General features: G+C 44.0%; 1 protein-coding gene across 2 annotated transcripts in view; it reads left to right on the plus strand.

The window, feature by feature from the left end:
• Vps51 (vacuolar protein sorting 51) overlaps nt 1-23,726 on the plus strand; it is a 55,499-nt gene extending 31,773 nt beyond the window's left edge. For both annotated transcript variants that reach the window (XM_075676970.1, XM_075676971.1), the window contains exons 15-19: nt 1,625-1,672; nt 11,282-11,629; nt 23,035-23,147; nt 23,464-23,542; nt 23,623-23,726. In XM_075676970.1, coding sequence (XP_075533085.1) covers nt 1,625-1,672; nt 11,282-11,629; nt 23,035-23,147; nt 23,464-23,542; nt 23,623-23,652 — 618 coding nt within the window. In that variant the 3' untranslated portion in view covers nt 23,653-23,726. The remainder of the gene's footprint in view (nt 1-1,624; nt 1,673-11,281; nt 11,630-23,034; nt 23,148-23,463; nt 23,543-23,622) is intronic.
• The last annotated feature ends 2,024 nt before the right edge of the window (nt 23,727-25,750 follow it).

The raw sequence follows: 25,750 nt of genomic DNA on the forward strand, positions 1-25,750 counted from the left end.
CTGTTCATACAGCACATGGTGGAACCCATTGTGTTTAAAATTATTTTGTTTAAAATGGATGCGACAAGGCACTTGAGCAAGGTTGTTTGTGGTGTTACTTTGTGGCTATGGCATTCATTTGATTTCACTCATTATCTCTTGCACTCATTTGACTTTTCTATGCAACTGCACCTGTTACCTGGTATTTCCCGATCTGAAGCAGTAATGCTTAAGACTGCTACATGTATATGGGCATTGCCTTCATTAATACTTATTCATCCTTGATTGGAATGGAAGACAGCACTGATTTGCTGGGCCTGTGATTGCGAAGGGATCATTTAGCACCTCTTATGTGACTGCCATTCCTTTGAAAATCAAACTTGCTTTCTTTTACACTGCTCTTAGCCGGCTAAACAAAAGTGCTTTCTCTGAGAGCAAGGTCTTGTGACGTGGCCTCTTATCATAGCTGCAGAAAGCTGCAAGAATGCTGACGCAATTTTGGAAGTCCAGACTGAGTGACCGCCTATAAGGCAGTGTTGAACATTCCAGTTGTTCTGTGTCTATAGAGTGCCTGAACTGCGCCCTATCTCATCTTTCTTATTATTCTCCGCTTGCTCTTTCCCCAAGTGTAGCATTAGCCAAGCACGCTTATATTGAGTTAACTTTACTTCCTTTCTTTTATATCTCATGTTTTGTAGACTGTGCTTCCTCTTGTCTCACATTATGAGCCCATTGTGTACTTGCCCTCCACTTGCAGCAGTGGTAGTTATGTTTCTAGTGTGAATTAATTTAATTTAATTGTTATGGCATGCACACTAGTACAATGGGATTCCTACTCTAGTGGTGGCAGTGCTGCACAACACAGAGCCAAAAATAGCATTTAATCACAAAAGGCTGACCAGGTACAGCAACTATGTTAATGAATATATGTAGCTGACTTTCATAATGATGACACTGCAAAATTGTTGATAACCTGCCTCTGTGCACAGATAAATTTGCATATTGGAATGCATATGTTTGCGAGTTTCTTGGCACCATGTTCCCAATCATACTTAATGAAGTCATAGGTGCTGTTTTAAGAACTAGTCAAGAATGCAGTGGTATGCCAGTGTGAGTCACAGTTTCAATCCACATGATCAGGATTCCATGCTGATGCCAAAGATTTTCCCTCGAACTCATAGTGGCCACTCGAGATTTATTAACATTTTGACTGAATTAATACCTTTAGTTGCTCTTTGTGTTGCTCTTGTTTCCATACTGTTTTTCTTCCCCTTGTCTTCTTCCACTTGTAAATAGGTTGGAATATGTCACAGTATTTTTTAGCACTAGGCAAAATTTTACCTTTCTCACTATGTATTATAAGGCCTGTCAAGGGATGCATATTTGGAGCTTGTGGCATATTTGACCTATAGGTAGTTGTGCAACTTTATAGGAACTCCGGTGGTCTTTGCAAGAAAGAGTAACTTGTGCCTTGAAACCTTAAAGTTGAACTAACATGACAGCTTTAAAAATTTTTTTCTGAGTGCTTCCTGGTAGCAGAGAAAGAAAGTTAATGGTCATGTTTGTGATGTGAATATATAATTCAGTGCAATATTGTGACCAAATTCAAGTTCTTTATGTACATATATTTTTTCCACTGTTGTAGACCCTCATCGACCAGTTTGTTCGTGTTCAGGGACTACTTATTTCTCAAGTGAGTATGGTATTTTTTTGTGCCTGACCTTACTGTTGGTACTTCCATGCAGGAAGTAGCCACACAAGCTCTTTTTCTCTCTGTGGAGTAGGTTCATGGCCTCCAACATGCTCCTTCGTTTTTATTGCTGCATAGTTCCTCAATGCACATTTTAGACAAAAGGTGAGCTTTGCACGTTGCTATTGCTCTGAAATTTCTGTTATGGATCACTGTGAGCCATTAACCACAAACCATTCTTTGTTTTAGGAAATATGGCAAGAAAAGTATGAAAATCTAGCAGAGTACCGGTAGTAATGTATATATAACCATACTTTTATTGCTATATTCTCTAAGACAGTGTATGGTTTCTTGTTTATGACTTGCAGTGACCCATTATGCAAATTTCAGAGCAATGGCAAAGCTTACTTTTTTTGTTCAAAGTAAGCAGTGAAAAACTATGTCACCCGCCGTGGTTGCTCAGTGGCTATGGTGTTGGGCTGCTGAGCACGAGGTCGCGGGATCGAATCCCGGCCACGGCGGCCGCATTTCGATGGGGGCGAAATGCGAAAACACCCGTGTGCTTAGATTTAGGTGCACGTTAAAGAACCCCAGGTGGTCAAAATTTCCGGAGCCCTCCACTACGGCGTGCCTCATAATCAGAAAGTGGTTTTGGCACGTAAAACCCCAAATATTATTATTATTATTAAAAACTATGTAGCAATAGAAAGAAAGAGGCATGATAGTGGTCATGAAGCTACTCCGCAGGCAAAGAAGGAGCATTGTTGTGGCTGCACTGTGATACATTCTTATGGAAGTCTGTGGATGGCAACAACATCAGGTTCAATATGCACTTTTCTATCAGATTTTCATCAAAGTACAGGCGATCATAGGTGTACTGATTCAAAGGAGATTGATAAATAGTAGTTAAGTACTGTAGCAATAATTTGATATATGAACAGTATATGCTAACTTACTTTGCAGTTGACATATTTTTTTGGCTTGAGAAAGTTCCTAAGATTGCAGCAGACGCAAGCCTCAAGGTAATTGCATACGAGAGCTGTAAATGAGAAGAGGACAATGTTGTGAGTGGTGGAACAATGTATATGTGCAAGCTCATCACACAAACTGAAGAGCACACTGGCAGTCTGTTTATGGATGACTGCAGCTCTATGTGTGATACTGTACAATCAAACCTCAATATAAGGAAGTTGCATCTAACATGAAAATACCTTCATTATATCTGATATCCATTGTAAGCCTATATTCATTACATGCTAATATCAGTGAGAAAAATTTTAGGTTTACTTTGTTATATCTCGTTATTCGTTATACCAAGATTCAACTGTAATTAGTTCCCTGTACCCGTGTGTCACGACTAACTAGTAGGTGGCACAACACACCTGAGGAAAACCTTAGGTGTGTTCTGACCCGTCGATGAGTCATGCACCTTTGCATCTTTCTCTGCCTCTATAGAGAGGTTCTACTGTGCTTCCATTTGGAAGCAAAAAACATTTTTTCATCTGTGTTGATTTTTCACCAAGATACCACTTCTGCACTAGAGGAAACGCCTGCACTTTCATGCCCCCTTAGGGTGAATAGCTGCCACGACCATTTCGTGACTCGCATTGCAGCGAACCTGTTAAAATTCACTTTTCAGTCATATCTATACGAGTGTGGATTATTTAATAACTGTTTAAAGGATGTTTAAAATTACAAATAGCGACTGTCTGAGGTAAGGACCAATGCAAATAGCAAGGTATTCAATTTGCTATTTGAAAACTTTGAATATTTGCATATTCCCAATGCCTAGTGGTTGTTGTAAGAAAAGAAAGAGTGATGGCAGAACTGCCTCATTTCATCCTTAGGGAGTGTGCTAGCTACACTGGTCAGCATAAAGCCAGCCTTCTCTTGAATAAAAATGTACTCTTTACACTGTCTCCAAGCATGTGCAGTTTAATTAATCAGTCAGAACCATTGCTTATAAAGTGGAGCTTTCTTTGCCCATCATGGTTTCACATCCATCCATTTATTGGTTAGTCGGTAGGTTGGTCAGTATCTCACCAGATGTATTTGCAGACGATGAGCAAAATGAGAACAAGGTGAAAGCAGGAGCCAACATTTTGACAAGTGGACTTGTCTTCTTCAAGGGGCCTTGAAGAAGACACCTTGAAGAAGCCGCCTTGAAGAAGACAAGTCCACTTGTCGAAATGTTGGCTCCTGCTTTCACTTTGTTCTCGTTTTGCTCATCGTCTTGAATTTCCATCTCCCGCCTTCCCCCTGTTTTTCCCAGATATATTTGCAGATATATTAAATATAAATGTTACATGTGCAAACTGACTATTTACGAACTGCATGTTTACCTCCAAAGTAGTACAGTAAAAGCTCATTAATTCACAACTCATTAATTCAAAATTTTGGATAATTCAAAGTAGCTGCCGTGATCCGTCCAGCAACATATTGAAAGCATTATCTAACACATCCTGCTAATTCACACTGAAATCCGCCCTGTCACCGATAATTCAAACTCCGTGCCATGGATGTGGTGAGTGCTAGTGTACGGGAGGACGTTGGTGATGCTGCCATCGCCGTGCCGTCCGCGCGGTTTGCTTTTTCCATCTGCGGCCCTTTGTTTAGGCCTGACTGGAGAGACACGCATTTGCGCCTGGCCAGGCTTGGCCAGCACCTCTGTTGCAGGCAGCTTCTCTCCTATGAAGTTCCGTACAAAGCTCAAGGGCGTCAAATTGTCGCCGTACTCCGTATCCTGTATCTGCGAGTGAAAGCTTGCGAGGGTGAGCCGGCGTACATGGCTCAATCTCGCGTGCGTGAGCTAGGAAGGTGGGCGGATACATGCCCTCTCCTGTTGCGTGCGAGGTACATGGGTGAGGCAGAGGGAGGGGAACGTTTTTCTCCGGCGGCTGCTGCTTACGACGCGGCTATGCGAGCGTCATATCTTGAAAGCGATCTGCGACGTGGCCAAAGTGTGCGCCCGCTTGGGCCTCAGCTTCAAAGTGACATGCGATGTTTGCAGGGTGTGCATAGTACCGGTAGCTTCGTATGCAATGTGCTTTCTAAGTTTCGTTCGCGTTTAAGTGAGAGCTGTACGAAGGTCAATTCGCTCGCTGCTACTGCCGCGCTTCCTCATTCCAGCGTTTTTCAGCGAGTTTCCACAGTCATCGAGCGAGATGTGTTCATGTTTACCTGTGCGTGCGTGACACTGTGCTTGTTAGCAAGCGAATGTTTACAAGCTTATACGGCCGATAAAAGTGCTATCCTTACTTTGTATAGCTATCTACTAATTTGCTATCGCAATTGATGCGTCGCTTTTCAGGCGAAACTGCGACATTATGTTTTTTTCTCCGTGCCAGTCGGCGCAACAAACGCACGGATGGAGCAAGAACCATCTCGACGTCGGGCACGTCGAACCGCGTTAGCTGCGTCCAGTTACGTTGGCTGCGCCAGTGCTTCGAAGTATAGACGTTGTTGTTCATGCCAACGTGACATAGCGTGTGCTCACGCCACGTCGGACTATATACGCGCCTTAACCAAGTGATTTCTTTCTGACTTTCATTAGTTCAAGTTTTGTATAATTAGAATTTTTTTAGCATTCCCACGGAATTTGAATTAACGAGCTTTTACCGTACCAGTTAGTGCACCTCTGTTGTGCATTATCAAACAATCTTTTGTTTGGCTGTACAACCAGTCTTGCATTGCTCATTGTACCTCTTCATCTTACAGAACTTCTTTGCGCCAGTGCCTCCTTAATTAAGCGGTTCAAAATGTGATGTGATGAAGCGGTTCAAAACTTCTCAGCTGAGGATATCCGCGTTTTGTTAATTCCCTGCCCCATTGTCTAGTGAAACTCGAAAATATGCTCGACTGAGCCACACTGTCACAGTAAGTGACCAACTAGAAGGCTTAATTTGCAGCTGTCGCAATGGGCAATTATTTGAAACATTTGCCAGCCAAGAAGCGGGAAAACTTATGATTAGGCTACTTTAAGCACTGCACCCTTTCTCTTTCATTTGCCAAAAGGCATGCCCACATGCAGCGAGCTGAGCTTTCGACTACCCCTATCACAGGCTGCTCTTAGACAATTTTGTCCCTGCTTCTCGAAATAGCTCCAAGACTGCTGTCAATCATGTCACGCGGTACGGCTAGGCCAAAATTTGTGCAAAAATTAGAGATCCTCTCTCGGTAACGTTTCCTGCATCTTCAAACTCTGCCTTTCCAAACTAATCTTTCTTCTGCAGGGTGCGTGATTCTCAAGCCACCAAAGAAAAAGAAAACAAAGGCACATTTTTGAACCACGGAACTGGTGTCTGCGATCAAAAAGGGTCAAAGGGTTACATGCTGCGTACTGAGTTGCTTGTACAGTCAATGTTACCAGCCAGTACCAGTGCCTCTAATGCAAAATGTACTGGGCTCTGCTGACAGCTTCAAATCTAACTTAAACTAATTCATAGAGTGGCATTGAAATTCCGAACTACAAAACAAAAACCTACATTCTATCTGCATGCGATAACATTAAAAATAATTGCTTCTCCAAACGCGCTTCAGCAAATCAAAATTCAGCGATGGTAACTGATAAATGCACCTACTTTATAAGCATTGAATTACCCAACAATGGTCCATCCTTGTAAACGTCCAATGTCAATGCTTATATGCAAAAATTGGTGCGACCACGAGCCACCACTGTCACAAAACCTGCTTTGCACTTTCAGTCGCATAACTGACCCGTACACAAAACAATACAACAAAACTCTGAGCCCAACACGAAACCTTTAAAATGAAAAGTAATATGTTCTTAATAACTAAAAAAGAAAAAATGCAGGGCATTCTGTTTACAAACAAAAAACTTATGGAGGCTCCTGATTCAACAATTACTCTAACTGCGTACTCGCACTCAATTGGGCCGCATTCTGAAAACCTTCGGGCCTTGCCGAGGGCAACAAAGTAAAGGCTATTCAACTATAGACCACATTCACACTATCAATCAGGTGATAGAGAAATGTGCGGAATATAACCAACCCTTATATATAGCTTTCATTGATTACGAAAAAGCGTTTGATTGAGTCGAAACCTCAGCAGTCATGGAGGCATTACGGAATCAGGGTGTAGACGAGCCGTATGTAAAAATACTGAAAGATATCTGTTGCTACTCCACAGCCACCGTAGTCCTCCATAAAGAAAGCAACAAAATCCCAATAAAGAAAGGTGTCATCCAGGGAGATACAATCTCTCCAATGCTATTCACAGCGTGTTTACAGGAGGTACTCAGAGACCTGGATTGGGAAGAATTTGCGATAAGAGTTAAAGGAGAATACCTTTGTAACTTGGTATTCGCTGATGATATTGCCTTGCTCAGTAACTCAGGGGAGCAATTGCAATGCATGCTCACTGACCTAGAGAGGCAAAGCAGAAGGGTGCGTCTAAAAATTAATCTCCAGAAAACTAATGTAATGTTTAACAGTCTCGGAGGAGAACAGCAGTTCACGATAGGTAGCGAGGCACTAGAAGTGGTGAGGGAATACATTTACTTAGAACAGGTAGTGACTGCAGATCAGGATCATGAGACTGAAATAATCAGAAAAATAAGAATGGGCTGGGGTGCATTTGGCAGGAATTCTCAGAACAGCAGGTTGCCATTATCTCTCAAGAGAAAAGTTTATAACAGCTGTGTCTCAACAGTACTCACGTAAGGGGCAGAAACCTGGAGGCTTACGAAACGGGTTCTACTTAAATTGAGGACAACGCAACAAGCTATGGAAAGAATAATCTTAGGTGTGACGTTAAGGGATAAGAAAAGAGCAGATTGGGTGAGGGAACAAACGCAAGTTAATGACATCTCAGTTGAAATCAAGAAAAAGAAATGGGGCATGGGCAGGACATGTAATGAGGAGGGAAGATAACCGATGGTCATTAAGTGTTATGGACTGGATTCCAAGGGAAAGGAAGCATAGCAGCGGGTGGCAGAGAGTTAGGTGGGCGTATGAGATTAAGAAGTTTGTAGGGACAACATGGCCACAGTTAGTACATGACCGGGGTAGTTGGAGAAGTATGGGAGAGGCCTTTGCCCTGCAGTAGGCGTGACCGGGCTGCTGCTGCTGCTGCTGATGATGATGATGATGGCAACAAAGGGTGCCAGACATACACTTCCCTCTGCAGTCACCTGCTACTTCGTGTCCCGTGGCTTGTTTTCTCGTCCCTGAAGGGGAGGCCGTAAACGCGGGAGGAATAGTCATTCTCCCTTTGTCGTCAAATACTGGAATAGCACAACAATGCATGTTTAGCCAGATTGTGTTTCTTGCAGTTGTTATTAGAAAGGTGAGCTAAGCAACTGGACACGTTACTGGTAGACGGCCAACAAACTAAGAGGCCAAAAGTCATGGTCAAGCGCTATCTCTGTGCACACCTGCTGGAAAAAAGGCTAGAAAAAATTCAATCTTTTCACTGTCTCTGAAATTGCGCAGGCTAAACTGGGCCCATTGAACTATGAGCTGCTAGATTTTCCTTCGAATTTCTTCCATGCGAATTCATGCTCTTCCTCTTTGCACTTTCTCTGATGATCTTGCCTTTCACATTTATCCTGCTCGCTTTCTCTAGTCCTGAATACTATGCCCCCACCCCCCAGCCCTGCCACTTGCCTCTGTCGCGTCAGTTACCCCCGCCTTCCTTAGGTGCTTCCCACAATCGATCCTGAATCCCCCCCATATAATGTTTAGGTCCGTCCTGCGCAACTTCTTCCAATCCATGGCTACCTTTTTTTTTTTTTTTGCTGACAATTTTCTCAAGGAATTAGTGTAGAAGCAAGGTTTCTTTTAACAAGGCTTCTAAAACCCTTGTTACCATGAAAAACTACGTTAAGCCTGACAACTTTTAAGGAGAAAAGGTTGTGCACTCACCATGTCAAAGTCTAATCGCTGCGCAGACTATGCCACACCGCTGCCATTCAGTGCTGTGATTAGGGGTACGAGGATGTAAGATATTGACACTTGTGCTTGTTTATTTTTGGTGACCGCTGTTTACCAGCTAACAAATGTTACACATAATTGCTCAGCTCAAGACGTGCCTGTATGATTTGGAACTCATGCGAATGTTATCATTAATTCTGTCTGTTGTGTATGTCCCCGCCGAACCTTGTGTGATAGCATACACAACATGAATTGTGTAGTCGCTTCTAGGAGGCACGCGGGCACGCAGCCTTCCAGAAACGACTGCGGTGGGTGCGTGGCTTTATATATCAGCTGGATCTTTCAACGACTGATATATAAAAGCTGACACACTTGACCTGCAGATCAGATTTCCACGATCGCCGACTGTGTTAGCCGCTATCGTTTTGCTTTGAGTGTAGCCAGCTTTTGTGGGCACAGGTTTGCCCAGTAAATACTTAGTTTCCTCATTCATAGTTTTGCTGCTGTGTTTGCGACTGTCACTACTATGTGACAATATCCATTCACCATGGAGGAGTGAGGGAACTTAGAGCTGGGCCAGCTATCCAGGGTGTTTTAAAAACACACGTTTGGACTTGCATTATGTACAAGAAGGATGCAAAAATACAGAAGATAAGAAGTTCATAATCAAGTCCAGCTGCCGATCTATTTTCCAAGCATCCGTTTCCTCTTTTTAACCACTCCGTTGGCCTGATCCCATTGCCTTCGTCCAATCTGGCGTCAGGAGATGGATGACATCATGCCCCACCAATCCGGAGGTTGGAGCCCATTTTCTCCGCACCCGCCGTGGTTGCTCAGTGGCTATGGTGTTGGGCTGCTGAGCACGAGGTCGCGGGATCGAATCCCGGCCACGGCGGCCGCATTTCGATGGGGGCGAATTGCGAAAACACCCGTGTGCTTAGATTTAGGTGCACGTTAAAGAACCCCAGGTGGTCGAAATTTCCGGAGTCCTCCACTACGGCGTGCCTCATAATCAGAAAGTGGTTTTGGCACGTAAAACCCCAAATATTATTATATTATTTTCTCCGAGGGGAGCTTGGTCGAAAACACATGTACATTACTGTACATGAACAGGGAAAGTGGAAAGCACAAGGACCCTGTCTCCAGCACGGACATGGCAGTTTGAGCTGCTGTCAGGTGATGTGAAGGAATGTCCCCCTCTTGGCAGAGCACCTCTTGGCATAGCTCAACTGTTTGCTGTGAATTGCTGCAGTTGGGGATGGCTCTGACGAGGTCATCAGCTCTTTCACCATTGTCGTATCCTCCACGAGTGACTGGTTTTGTGGGGCCAACGGCTGATCACAACAATGTGCATGTGTGGTGTGCATCATGTTGGACTATTTGCTGTCAAGCTGTCAAGGAGGTGTGTTGTTCTCATGAACTTGGTATTATGAGCTACGTCGGTGCTTCTGTCTGTTCGAGTTGTTTAGTGCAATAGTGGGCTTAGCGGAATAGCGGGATCAAAATGCGCATGTGCAGAATGGCTAAACGACATACTGTTTAGCATATGCATGCTATTTCTCAGACTTGATGTTACTGTCTTTGTAAGGTTTACGTAGTTTATGTAAAACATGACGGCGGTCCCGGCTGCCCACTGTGAACTGAATATGGCACTGTTTTTCTAGAATTCACTTCATTCGTAGCAAGTGATTGTGTATACGGCTTTTGCTTAGTCTCAGGCAATATTCTCAGTAATGCAATAGTGTCCCACAAGCAAACTATGCTATTAGGCTATACTAAAACTTGCTTTCTGCAGAGTTTGTAAGCGGAACAGCAACACTGTTTCCCTCAACCCCGCTATTTTAACATTAAACTAAAGATGTCTACTTACCTAAAGCCACTCATTCTGCATTTCTTATCATTAAACTTTCTCTCTGTCTGTCTGTCTGTCTGTCCGTCCGCCCGCCCGCCCGCCCGTCCGTCCGCCCGTCCGTCCGCCCGCCCGCCCGCCCGCCCGTCCGTCCGTCCTCCGCCCGTCCGCCCGTCTGTCTGTCTGTCTGTCTCTAAGGGGAGAAAAAGAGATTTGGTGATCAGGCATGTCCTGCCATGTTGTGACTCGAACAGGGGAAGGGCTTGGAATATCCGGTAGTTGTGCCACAGCCGAAAACATTTACAGGAGCTACCATTCAAAACGTGCCTGAATCATTAGGAATACACTTCAGTTGTGAACCACTGCAGTTGTGATGTCTGAAAACGACCAAATTGCACCTGCATTTTGGTGCTCACCAATAAACACAATGTAGAATGTTGAAAATAAGACATCTGCTTATGATGGTGTAGTAATACATTTCATAGTTACATCTGCATGTGGATTAGGGATTTTTCTTTTTTTTCTCTGTGTGTGTATATGGTCAACAGTGTGCAACGCAAGCTATTGCAAGCGAAATTTTGGAGACCGCAGCAGCAGTGAAAAACTTCAATTTTCTTCTGGTATGGCTGTACAGCCTGGATTAGAATGTGCACTGCATTGGTTGAACATGGACACGTTAGTTTCACCACACGGTTTGATGCTGCATGCCTAGGCTGTGAAATAAAATTTTTTCATGCCTCTAGTGGTTTCTGAACATTTGCTTGCGATTGTACATTTCATTCCTTACTTTTCACACCAAACTGCAATGTGGACTAACATGTCAGCACTTTGCGCAGTGGCAATTTCACATCTGGATGGGTGTTCATGCAGATGCTGCGGAAAAGTGTGGAAGCAAGGGACTGGATGAATGCTCTTGAACCTCGTAATGTGCGAGCTGTGATGAAGCGTGTAGTGGAAGATGTGACAGCTGTGGACGTACGTGTGGGCCAACTGTACGAGGAAGGTGCTCGCAACGAGCGGAGCAGTGATTCAAGCCGTCGTACCTACCCCTACAGTGCCTCAGGTCGGGCCCACTGGAGTGCCCGGTGGCCATCAAGTGTTGATCACAGCTTGTTGAGCAATATTCAAAAGCTCTTTTCGGAAAAGATAGACATCTTCACCACAGTGGAGTTCTCTCGTGTATCTGTCATGACAGGCATCATCAAGATTGGTCTCAAGGTATGGTTTAGAGATCAAACTCCTTTATGAGATTTTGAAGCTTATTGACTATCCTCGCATCTTGTTTTGTGCTTTAGCAACATCCTTTGCTGAGTGTGGGAACTTTACTTGTCCCATTTTTGTTATGTTGCTGCATTTTCCCCAGAATCAGTAGGGTGGCAATGTGAGACTCAAGTTGCTGTAGTAGTTGTGTATTGCTTCACCTTGCAACTGGAGGGAAACGAAAGATGTTTAACCCTTTGACGGCCTCTCCTCACATAACCCGGGCACTCACTTTAGCAAAGCCCCTGCCACTACCGAGTATAATTGTCTTGCATTTTCAGTGCACTCCTGGCCTCTCCAGAAGACACTCATGCAAAAAATAACATTGTGTACCTTGTTGTACCATCTATAGAGAAGTCATCTAAACACACAAAAACCTTGTAAGATAAATTTCTTACTGCAGCTAGAGCAAATGTCTTAGTGCTCTATGTCTATGAGAACCAATGTCTATGTAGCATCAAGTGTTCGCTGAGCCAACCACAGGAAAAAAGATAATAAAAATAAAAAATCGTTCTGGAATGTCTGTCCATCTGGACTATGACAGATGAGGGAATTTATGAACTGTAGAGGTGCTCAAAGTTGGGCGAGTAAGTAGTTATGCATTGTTATACTGCAGCACTTGTGTGTTGCCTTTGCCTTCTGTCCTCGTTTGTTGTGTGTGCGCTGCAGTATCCTAATGAATTTGTGAACTGTTCACAAATAGTGAAATGGGAAAAAACGGCGACAAAAGAAACAGCTTCTATTTAGCATGAAATGTCCACTGAACCAACACATGAAAAAAAGTCGTCGGGGGCCGTGTAGCAGTCGGAAAAGGAAAAAACAAACAAACAAACAAACTTGGCAGTCAAAAGGTTAGATAAGAGTAAAGTGGATAAAGTTTCCAAAAGTTCTTAGCTGTCATTTCGTCCTTTCTTTTCGTTTTTTATTCCTCGTATATATAAAACTATCTAACAACCTTGAATAGACTGAAACAAAAGTATTTGTTTTAGATATGTTATGTTGGCTTATTGCGGTGGTGTCAGTACTGGTTGGCAAGGAGAGAAACAGCATTGCTAAATTATTAGGATTGCAAATGAACAATAAATAAAATTCCTGGGTTTTAAGTACCAGTATCACAATCTGATTATGAGGCCCACCATAGTGGGAGTCTGGAATAATTTTGACTGCCTTTGGTTCTGTAACGGGCACCTAAATCTGAGAACACCAGCGTTTTTGCATTTTCCCCCCATCAATATGCTGCCTCTGTGGCTGGGATCGAACCCATGACCTCAAGCTCAGCAGTACAATGTCATAGCATTAAGCTACCGTGGCAGATGATTGCAGACTGCGAATTGGGCAAGTTCCTAATGATTAATCTTCAACACCACAACTTATGACAGGGAGAACACTTCAAATTCAAATCAAATTTATTGAGCATCACACGGAAGTTGAGGTGCGGAGACAAAAAGCTTATACAAAGTCTTGACTAGGGGCCTGCGCCCCCTACAGAAAACTTGGAAATTGTGGACAGCATATATATGAAGTAGAAAAAAAAAAGCAAGAAGGTCTATACATACAACTCACAAATAGAAGTTTACGCAATAGTCAGTGAAAACAAAATGCAGTAAAAACAAAAATCAGTGCACATGACACATGCACCAATCAAATGTATACAAATGGATGCAGATGGAAAAAGTAAACAGAGTAATGATAGCTAGTAAGAACTGGTGTTAAAAATAAGAAAGCATTACAAATACAAAAGTTATATACTTAGTAAGTTATGAATGTACTAAAGGTATAAATGACACATGACAAAATGTATAGCACCAAGCAGAACCAATATTTTCTTTATTAAATATAGGCTTCCTTTACTCTTGGAACATGTGCTGTGTTCTTTTGCTTGACTCTGTCATAAGTGGGGCTGTTGAAAATGGAGCATTGCTAACTTCTGACCAGACACACAGGGCACAGTGTGTCTACTCATTTGTCCTGTTCGATGCCCTGCTACACCTTACTTAAATCAGCAGTGACATCCATTATCTGTTGACAAAACTTGTTAGATCTACCATCATTTTTGCCCGTTATTATCATTGCCAGCATATTTCTGACTGTTGAAGCCGCGTTTGTGCAGTGCAAGTTGTGAGCAAAATTTCTTTTTCATTAGCAGAAATTTCGTTCACATTACTGTTTTAGCCGAACAAAAGCATGTATTATTTGCAAAATAAGTTACCACTTCAATTTCTGTTTAATAAGTCAAAAACTTGTTTCTTGATCAGATAATTTAATTCTTAATTTACAGCAGCTTGAAATTATAATCCTTTCCATCTTGTTAAGGGACACCGAAGTGAATTTCAGTTTTGGATATATGTTATAGACAATCACTAATGCACCTATTTGCCAGGATACTAAGCTCTAGTTGACTTATAATATACACGAAGAGAGGAAATGGATGGCAACTTCAATGGTGCTGTTGTGAGCTTTGAGTCAAGTAAAACGACACGTATGTGTTTGGTTGATACCATTATATTGCTACATGCATTTTGCTTGTTTCTTTTGGACTATGACTGTGGATATTTGAACTAGGAAAGAACAGCACCAACTAAGACAATCATGAGCGGGAGAATGACACAGGACAAGCGCTATCTAGCCCAAATGAATGTTGTTCTGAACTTGCGGGTGCCTCAACGAAGAAGACGACGAATTGCTCCTGGGTCTTGAGCTGTGGGCTGAACTGGCCAGTGTTGCAGTTGTTTTGTGAACATACATTGTAAATAGCCTTCAGTGTTTAATCCCTCATTAGTGTAACGTTTTGGTGGACGTTGGTGTTTCCTGTCTTCGCCACAGAGCTTCGCAGCGGCTGCACTGTCAGGCTTACCGCCATGGCTCCCGGTGATGACACCTTGTATGCATTTACACCTGTGAATCCAACAATAACATACGTCACGGTTACCAATCCCTGCGGTTCTGGAATATTCTCTGGCCAAGATAATGTTGACCGTTCATGACTGGCTCAGCATGTATGAGCACGTTAGCCAGAACAACCGCTGGTACGCTACCATAATGCTAGCAAATGTGATGTTCTACATGCGTGATACACTACACGTCTGGTTCCGGACACACGAGCAGAAGCTGTGTAGCTGGGATGCCTTCAAGGAGAAGCTCCATGATTTCTTTGGAAACCTGACTGGTCGTCAACTGGCTGCAAGAAAAGAGCTTGCGATCAGAGTGCAGTCTTTAACTGAATCGTATGTCTTATACATAGAAAACTTGCTCGTCCTTTGTAGGAAAGTTGACGGTAAAATTGCCAAGGTTGACAAAGTAGGCCACGTCTTCAAAGGAATCGCAGATGACGCGTTCAACTTATTGACTCACAACAATGTTTACACTATCTATGTCATTTTCAAGGAATGCCACGGCTTCGAGCTGGCTAAAAGCTGCCACGTGATTCCAGAGTTCTCCTGTCTTCCTAACAGGGCTGTGACATAATCCTGTGTCAGCCTTACCATTTGCACCCCTTTAATGAGAATGTGATGCATAGCGTTCACCACGAGCTTGAGGCTGCAAGTCCAACCCCATTCCATCCACGCCTGCTAGACTGCACCACTGACCAATCAGCACTGTTGATCTCTCTCATTCAGGCAGTTGTGCAGCAAGAATTTGCCAACCTTGGTTTTCCTGCTGCCTGCTCTGTCTCCCGACCCGACGCCAGACTGGTGCCAACAGCTGTCCCTTGCAGCGACCTATATTCACCCAGATTCCACAATCCTACTGAATGGAGAACTCCAGACGACAAGCCAATCTGCCTCCGTTGCCCCTGAATTGGCCATGTAGCTTGCCGCTGCCGCACCTCCTGGATGTCCACGTATTGGAGCTACTTTTCCCCCTCTCCTCACCCATATGCCTATCTTCACTGCTACTTGCTTTGTTGTGTATCTCCTACCTCTGACGTTCCTGTTAATGGCACTCATCCCGCTCGCTTGCCGTCACCTCAGTGCCATCGGTCCCTGTTGCCCCAGCCACGCTGCTATTCGCCCCCGGCCAATTATAGGGCCTCTTGGATGGAAAACTAAACTATGCAGCTCCTGGGGGTAGTGCTGCATTACTTTCATTGTGCCGTAATCCTCAATTAATACTCCCAACAAACCAGAACTTGATGTTCACGATAATGGTGTCCCTTTGATGGCGTTAATTGATACTGGAATACAGGTGTTCATGATAAGTGCTAACCTCCGTCGTCGACTAAATAAGGTTCTCATGCCTGCTACTACACAAGCCGTATGTATCGCCGACGGCAGCACTGTAGCCGTCACTGGAATGTGTACTGCCCATATAAGCATCACCGGCGGCTACGTTCAACTTCTTTTTACAGTGCTGATCAATTGTCCCAATGACCTTATCCTTGGGCTAGACTTTCTTATGGCGCATTCTGCTCTGATTGACTGTTCTGCCGGTACCCTTTGCCTCGAACTTCCTCTTCTCCTGCATATTCGTGCCGAACTCCCGGACAACTTTAGTACGACTGCCTTCGTCCGTCTGTTGCCTAAAGCCATGACTCTAGATTTGCTATCATCTTTCCCTGTGCCTGATGGTGATTATGTCAACACACCTGTTCCTGATGTCCTTTTGATGCACAATATCACTGTGCCCCACTCCGTTGTAACCATCACTGATAACCAGATATGCCTCCCCGTCGTCAATTTCGACCTGACAAAGCAAGTTCTACCCCAAGGCTTATTGGTTGCCACGCTGCGTGCTATAGCAGATGAGCACATCACAACTTTTTCAGTAGACGTCTGCTCCGATTCTTCACCATGTCCACAGGATGCAATTTGCCTTGACGCAATATTTAGTCCTATGATTGCTGCGGACCTACTGCGGCATCTTTGACCTCAACAATCGATAACTGGGTCAGACTTCACTTATTAAACGTGACATAAATACTGGTGACGCTAGTCCCATTCATCACCGCCCATATCGAGTTTCTGCATCAGAGCGTAAGGTTATTCAAGATGAAGTGAACAAGATGCTTGCTAAAGGCATTGTTGAACCCTGGTAGAGCCTTTGGTAGTCGCCCATTCTGCTTGTTAAAAAAAAGGATGGCACATGGCATTTTTGCATAGAATATCATCACCTAAACTGAATTACCGAAAAGGATGTCTACCTCTTGCCTTGCGTTGACGGTGCCCTCAATTGTCTCCACAGTGCCAACAACTTTTCATCAATAGACCTTTGGTCTCGTTATTGGCAAATTTCTGTTGATGGAAAGGACCAAGAGAAGACTACATTCATCACCTCTGATAGTCTATATCAATTCCAAGTTATGCCATTCAGTCTATGCAACGCCCCAGCAACGTTTGAATGTATAATGGACTCTTTGCTTCAAGGGTCAACACGCCTCTGCTATCTAGACGACATTCTCATATTTTCCCCTACATTTTAGACACACCTTGAGTGCTTATCAGCTATTCTTCAAGTATTCTTGAAGGCTGGGCTCCAACTGAATTCACCAAAGTGTCACTTCGGTCGCTGGCAGGTTACAGTGCTGGGTCACCTCATTGACGCTTCCGGTATTCGACCAGACCCGGAGAAAATTCGTGCTGCCACATCTTTTCTTGTACTTAAGTCTCTCAAAGACGTCTGAAGTTTTGTAGGACTATGTTCCTACTTCCGACAGTTGGTGAAAAATTTTGCAGCGATTTCCCAACCACTTACTGACCTTCTGATGAAGGATGTGCTGTTTATGTGGGGTCCCGCTCAAGCTACCGCTTTTTCCCACCTCACCACCGTTCTCACCACGGCACTTATACTGGGCCACTGTGACCCGTCCTCTTCTACAGAGGTCTGTACTGATGCCAGTGGTCATGGGATTGGAGCCATCTTAACCCAACACCAATGGGGACAAGACTGTGCTATCGTCTATGCTAGCCGCCTCTTCACAGCAGCGGATTGCAACTGTTCAATTACAGAGCGTGAATGCCTGGCCCTCGTCTGGGTGGTTTCCAAATTCTGCCCGTGTTTGTGTGACACGCACTTTTCTGTAATCATGGACAATCACACACTCTGCTGTCTTTTGTCACTCAAGGATCCTACCAGCCGGCTTGGTAGCTGGGCTCCGCAGCTACAAGAATATTCTTATGCAGTAGTTTACAAGGCGGGCCGCCTTCATCAAGACACAGACTGTTTATCACATTATCCAGTAGATGAACCATCTGCCGTCCCTGCACCAATGCGAACTTGTGTTTTCTTTGTTTCTCAACCGCTCCATGTCGCCGTCGCGCAACGCCATGATGCCACCTTTCACATTGTCACGGCTTGTCACCCGTTCGCCGTCGGCGCGAAGTCATCGACGGTGTATACAAGTTGGTTGGTCGTTCTGTACTTAAGCGAACACAGTGAAGGAGTCAGAGTCGGGAGAAAGACAGAAAAAAAATATATATTTATTGACTGACAATGACACAAAGATTAAAAGAAACACAAAAAACACAAGAACACTAACACACATGCACTTAACCGAGATCAATGATGAATACAAAAGAAATGCAATGAACAGTCACATTAAATATAGAGATTAACACTACACAAAACCCACTGGTGGTCAACTAAACAGAGTTCAAAAGAAAACAAATGATGGCATATGCATGGCCGGGCAGCAGCAGCAAGTCCATAAAGCGTGGAGTCGATGGCAGAGCTTTCCTGAAGAACGTTGGTGAGCTGATCTCGTTGCGGTGGATGCGATTGCTGGGCTGGGTTTCCCGGGAGTCTAGGTCTGATGTCTTCTCTTGAGCGGGTTGAGCTAACTTTGAGGGGAACTACCGTGAGCTTCATTGCAGACATTGGTTTGTCGTCTCTTACGTCAACTAGTAACTCGCAGTTCAGACGCGGCTAGGCGGCCCAGGCGATACTGAACGCACTAGCTCATTGACGCTATTCAGCTGGTTGTAAGCTCAGCTTCTAGACTGCTTAGCTCGGTCTAAAACCTGCGTTTAAATAACTTCTCCTTTCCCTAGTTCCCTGTGTTGGGGGAACGGCAGATATTGGTGACGATCCAATCAAGTTCACCCAATTGGATCCTGGCTCCTCCCAGGGTGTTGGCCGCGCCCCTTTTATTTAGGGGCGAGGGAACGGGTGGATTCCCTCCTGCATTTAGAGGTCGCGCACTCGAGTTGCACCACACGCACACCCTTGAGTCCATGGCGGGCCTCTATTCATTCACAAACACAGGAGAAACGACGGCGGCTGGCCACATGGCGCTGTTGGCACACATACACCGTCAGCAATTCATGGACACGGGATTGCACAGACACACCACACATTTCAGAATATTCACACCCCCACCTTCTTAGTAAGCTTCTAAATGCACGCGTGGGGTAGAGAATACGCAGGGGTTTCTACAAAAAGCTGTCGGGGCGTCATGGTCGCGCCGACGACAAAAAGACAATAATCTCTAAACCTGCCTTCGAATTCTTTTGGCTGCTTGCCCGAGTGGCTGGCAATACCCATCTTACTCGCTGGTCTTTATTTCCACGACCTTTTGGCAGCCGTTGATCGGTGCTTCGTCGAATCGAATAATGCCGCATCGTGACACACGTCATCATTGATCACTTGGAATCTTCGCCTTCCGATTTATCCCATCACTTGTTTGTCTTACGGGATGGTGTATTATACTGCCACAACGTTCGCTCTGACGGTCTTGCCCTACTTCTCCTCATTCACAAATATCTCCGCTCAGCTGTTCTTCATGAACTTCTCAACTTACCAACCGCTGGTCACCTTGGCGTCTCCCGCACTTTTGACCGAATTTTCCAGCGCTTCTTTTGGCCATGTCTTGCCCGCTCCGTCTGGAAATAAATTGCGGTGTGTAAGAAATGCCAGTGCTGAAAAACACCATAGACGCTTCCTGCCTGGTGCCTTCATCCGCTCAACATCCCATCGGAGCTGTTCTTTTGCGTTGGTTTGGACTTACTTGGCCCTTTCCCTCTATCAACATCTGGCGACAAGTGGGTCGCTGTGGCGACAGATTATGCCATGCACTATGCAATCACCAAAGCACTCCCAACAAACTGCGCCACAGATGTTGCCAATTTTCTTTTACACGATGTGTTTTTACAACAAGGAGCTCCACACCAACTGCCCACTGACCATGGCCAGTCATTCCTTTCAAAAGACATCACTGACATCCTGCATCCCTGCTTCACCAGGTACAAGCTATGTCTTATCATCTACAAACTAATGGTCTCATGGAGCATCTTAATCAAACCCTGACAGATGTGCTTGTAAAGTATGTCTCGTCCAGCTATACTGATTGGGACCTTGCTCTACCTTTTGTCACATTTGCACATAATTTCTCGTGCCATGACACTGCCGGTCATTCCACATTCTTTTATTTGTTCAGCTGAGAACCAACATTGCCACTGGACACATCCCTTCCATCCTCCGCAGCAGAGGACAGTGAAGACACACTTGACGCCATCACCAGGGCAGCCCAAGCACGTAAAATTGCCCACACTCACCTCCTGACCTTCCAAGAGAACCTGCGGTGTTTGTATGATTGCCAACACAGAGATAGGCACTTTTCACTTAGATCTCTGGTATTGTTGTGGTCCCAGACCCGTCATGTTGGGCTGTCAGAAAAACTCCTGTCTTGGTACACAGGCCCATAACGAGTGCTGCGTGCTGTATCTCCACTGACATAGGAAATGGCCCCAGTCAGTACCAGTGCTTCACCTGCCCTGCATTCCACTGACGTACACTGTCACACGCCTGAAACCGTATTTCTCTCTTGTTAACACTGATATATATAGATGCACCGGGACAGTGCTTCTGCTGCCAGGGATAATGCTGCATGCATATTGCTTGTTTCATTTGAAAAATGCGCGTGGGTGCCTCGACGAAGAAGACCAACTGCTCCTGGGTTTCAAGGTGCCGTATTGTAAATAGCCTTCAGTGTTTAATCCCTCGCTCGCATAACAGTATTTTTATTGACAATGCTGAAATTCAGTGCAGTTGTGCTTCATTTCATTTTCACAAGGAGTGTACTTATACCTTGTTTGTATCTCTGTGGTTTCATAGAGAAAATACAAAGCCAAACAAACTGTGGCACCAATCTTCACAAGTAGCACACTTATTAAAGGGACCCTGAAATGATTTTGACAATTTTGTCTAAATGTGCTGAGTTGTTAGGGTACGTCCTTCTGATCATTAATTGACGCATCTAAGTGCTCCGAGTAAAGCCTGTAATTTATTATGAGGTTTTAAAAACGTACATCACTACCGATCACAGCACTTCACTCAGCTGAATTTTCAGCCGCCCCTGGCCATTTGACGCAAGTTGCCCTAATGACGCCAGTAGGGCGAGTTATCCGATTGGCTGCCCAGGGTGCATCATAGATAATTTTTCTAACTTTATGGTGAACAAATGTTGTTTGTAATGGTTGGAATGTTAGTTAATTAGTTTCTATAAAAAGAAAGTACCAGAAAGAAAATGCATAAGGACAATTTCTCACTACACTTTAAGCGCTTCTGGCACAAAGCAAGTGTCGTCTGCTTCTGTTACAACGTGATCCAGGTTGACGAGAGCTCCGCGGTCAGTGTTGATCTCGATCTTTATTTTCAGAAGGACTATGGTTTGCCCTTGTTACGTTGTGGGCCGCAAACGTAGAGACTCAAATGTAGCGACTGGCAATATATCAAGCTGCAACATCGTGTCCCTTTGCAAGGCAGCAGACGAGCGGAGTGGCTGCGCATCGGACTGTCGCTATTCGATTGACACCAGGATTTGCACGTTTGCGGCTGTCAATTTATGCCAGAGGATTACTACCACACTAGTGTTTTGCGTGTCCTGTATTCGGGTAAATGCAAGCGTAAACGGTCTGGGCCTGGACGCTTGACCGTGCCATTTTACAGGATGAGCAGAGGCGCTAACATGAATGGTCTGCACGATGCAACCAGCTGGTGGCAAGAGCTCAACCAAATACAGTAGCTGTAACGAAGTCTATTCTACTTTGCTGCTGGTGTAAATTTTCATCAGGAGTGTAATTAAATGTTTAAAATGCTTTACACTTAGTCAGCCCTGTATTAACTCTTCGTTTGACTGGTTAAGCTCAGTGCCACCACGTAGCTGGACTAAGCAGACCGATTAGGCCACTCACAAGCTCACGTACATCTACGCGAAAGCTCCTTCATCAGCTTGACTTTATGCCTTAACCCATCTGTTGAAACGCCCATCTTGCCCGTGGTTACATGAATACCAGACATGCTCGGCACTGTGACAGAATGCTTGCAACACTTCGCTGCTTGCTGCTTTGATAGCTCATGCTTGGGGTCGACCGCCAAGCGACTGGCGGATAGGTTGGACAGGCTTCGCGTGCTACCGGAAGTATACGACACGAAGTGCCATCATGACGCAGAGCCAGTGAAGGTGGAGCTTAGCCACGATCACTCGGCGTATGAGTTGAGGAGAAAATACATGGCTGTGAAGGAGGGTAACTTGTAATTGTCCGTTGCTCTTTTAATATGAGACACTTCACACAAATTATGGTATGAATGATTAACTGTAGCTGTACCCTACATGTCTACAAAATTTGTCTGAACTGTTTTTGGGGCCCTTTATTAGCTTTATGCAAAGCTTTGCTTCAGCTCCTTTCAGTTCGGTCTCCTGTAGAGTACATTTCAGAGCCTGGATGGCACCTGAACTTTGTTCTGGGGAATGAGTTCAGAAGCCACGTAATGAGCCTTGGCATGCAGGGATGTGCAAAGGAACCTGCATTCATATACACTAGAATGAAATAATTTGTGTGCTGGCATCTTGCTTAGGTTGCAGAAATGTCACTCCATTTAAGATGCTGGCCTCCTGCGTGGACTCGGGAGGGACCTTGTTAAAAAAAAAAGCCCCATGATGATTGCTTCACCTGCAGGCATCTCCTATTTTGTGTGTTGCTCGCTAGCTGAGGCAACATAATAAAACCTAGACCATGTGAAGGCACTGTACGATTCTGCTGACACACTGTAATAAATATTAGCAACACTTCAATAACTATAGCTTCATTTTAAACTGTTATCAATAGAATGGGAAGTACAAAGGAGGAATTTTCTACCCTAATCCTTTAACAAACCTGTGCTTAAATGTGCATTAGACCCATGAAATGTGGTGTAAGGAGTCTGCGATAAAATTTTTGGAAGCAAATGCACAAGGCATAACATCACTTGAGTGTAATATATATATATATATATATATATATATATATATATATATATATATATATATACACACACACACACATGAGGTAGAATGTGCTACAGTGATTGTTACCTTGCTTTGCATTGTCAAGCACCTAGTCGTTAAATTTTAACACTTTTATACTTCATTGATTTTCTCTTCTGTGCAGACATTTCTGGAGTGCGTGCGCTTGAAGACTTTTAGTCGATATGGGTTGCAACAAGTTCAAGTGGACACGCACTACCTCCAACTCTACTTGTGGCGGTTTGTCAGTGATGAAAAGTAAGCCTGATATTTTGTACATTTTGTAGTTCAGTTGCACACTGTTATAATGAAGTCGCGTCTAACACAGAAATACCTTCATCATATTCAATATTCGTTGTAACCATAAATTTATTACATGTTGATATTGGCGAGAAACATTTAAGATTCACTTATATCCATGTTCATTATATTGAGGTTTGACTGCGTAGAACTGAAGGAAGGATCCGTGAAGAAATGTTTTTACTTGCTGTTTTAAAAAAATAAAGCAGTAGCTCATATGTAATGGTTATTAGTAAAGTGGTGAAGTGACTTAGCGAACTGTGTTTCTCTTCAGCCTGGTGCATGTGCTGCTGGATGAACTGATGGGCAGTGCGATACATCGTTGCTTTGACCCAATGCTGATGGAACCCAGTGTGAGTAGCACTTCCGCAGCTTTGACCAGACAAGAAGGCTCTAAGCTAATGGCATTTTGTCTGTTCTGTTCCCTCCACAGGTTGTAGAAGTTATCTGTGAACGAGGTTGAATGACTGTTCTATTTTAGAGTCACTGGACAAAGAGTTTACTAGGCTTAACAAATAAAAAAAATTTTCCACTTTACTGTTTTGGTCTTACTAAACTTCTTCTGTGATCACTGTGTGCCATCCTGCCTCAATTATTCTTCCTTTGGGTGCCTCTCTGCAGTTGCCAAGTTTATGCTGTACATATAAATTTTTATATTGTGCAGCATTTGCTGTTTGTCAACCTACTGCTGATAACCTTACATTTGCATGTGCAGGCATTTAAATTATAGGTAAAATACCAGGAGGGAAAAAGGCTTTAAAGCGATACTAAATTAGTAACTGAAGAAAATTAGGGAAGTGCCACCATGACATTCCTACTGCACCATTGTTTCTAATGTCATCTTCAGCTGATCCTTTCGGGGAGCGTTGTGTTTGACTGGACGAAAGAGAGCGCGCACCTTGCGTTCGGCTCGTTCTTTTCCATCGCTTCGCTCCCGCGTCAAGCGCTCTCAAGTGCTCCGAACTTTGGAGCATCTGAGCTTAGGAGTTTTGGTTAGGAGAAATTGGATGCTTGTTGTAGTCACGTGGTTTTGCCTCCACCATTTCCTCCTCTCACAAGTTTCACTTGTGTGCTTGTCCTCTGCCTCTGAGTTTGAGAGAGGCTGGATCTGCCTGACTTCGATTTGGAAAATGGAGGTGACCAGTTGATGATTCTATAAGTAACCTTTATTAGGATTGAATGGATTGCAGTCTTCGGAATTACTCTGGGTGTATCCTGAGCTGCTTCCCGGCTTGTGGGCCACCTCATATGATGTTATGTTTACTGTGGAAAGCAGAAAAAACCTTTAAACTTGGCAATTATTGTGTAAAATATGACTTCAAAATGGCAGTCAAACATGCAAATGAATGTGCACCTGTATCTTCCTGGCATCAGTATAAGATTTTTGCAGTTTTTTCCTGTAGTGCAAATAGCACGAGGACATAGAAGAGAAACAGAGACAACACAGGAACTAACTTCCAACAACAATTTATTTCCGGGACGGATGCCACTTTTATACCCTCACTTTTTCTCTCGCTTTCTTTCTTTCATTAACACGTGTCTACTGACAAGGTAACAGAGCACATCGTGGTATAACACACTTGCAGACTAGGCAAAAACTATTATGCTTAACACATGCACAGGAATTCCAACTCCTTCTTTGATAGTGACAGGGACGATTTGCTAACACAAGCATTACCAAGCTCTTCAATGCGAGCACTTTAAATGATAAGTCAAGTTAATTTGCATTTGCTTCTCCTGACAATAACTATGTTCAAAGCATAGTTAGGAAAGCAAGTATGCATAAGTATTGTACCACTTACTAATCTCCACGCAGCCCAGTGCTATTATCAGCGTTACGAAACTTGATTCAACCTGCACAAAACCCTTATCAACCCTCGTCATTCTTTATCAACCTTATCAAACATGATTCGTCCCTCATGAACCCTCATCGGTCATTATCAACCTGGATGTCCAGCGGAGCTGTTGCAAAACCACCACTACAATTGCTGAGGGGGATATGCTATGCTTTATTGATGGTCCGGATGCCTGCTTTGAGCTAGTTCTTTATTGAAACATACGCTGTTCTGTGTGTTGTGTGGGTGATTTCAATGAATGAATGCACTGTTCGCTTCACTTTGCTGAGCGCTTGTAGACTCTGCCTTAAATTGGTATGATTCATTGCATTTTTTGCTTGCTTACAATGGTATGAGCCACTGTTTAGGGGGGTGTAATCCATTGCCTTTGCTTTACGTGATGGACGGACTATTTTCTCATTTAGTAGGCATAGAAATGCTTACGCATTTAAATAACTTGGAGGGTGCTTAAGCTTCGCCTTTAAGAGTGAAACGCAATAGCATTCAAAGATCCCCGACTGCTTTTCACGCTTCCCAGCAACTGCAGCTTTTGTAACTGTAACATTTACCGAGAAAGGCTATCGACGAGCGCCATGCACGAAGGTGAACTTTCTGGCAGAAATGCGGCCTCTTGTGTGGGCTGATCCCGGAGGTAGTGCACAGCCGTGCCAAGAAAATTACATCATTTTCAGGTTTCCGTTATTGTTTCGCACTTTTAATATTTAA

This window comes from Dermacentor variabilis, unplaced genomic scaffold (assembly GCF_050947875.1).
Source record: "Dermacentor variabilis isolate Ectoservices unplaced genomic scaffold, ASM5094787v1 scaffold_12, whole genome shotgun sequence".
NCBI lineage: Eukaryota > Metazoa > Arthropoda > Arachnida > Ixodida > Ixodidae > Dermacentor > Dermacentor variabilis.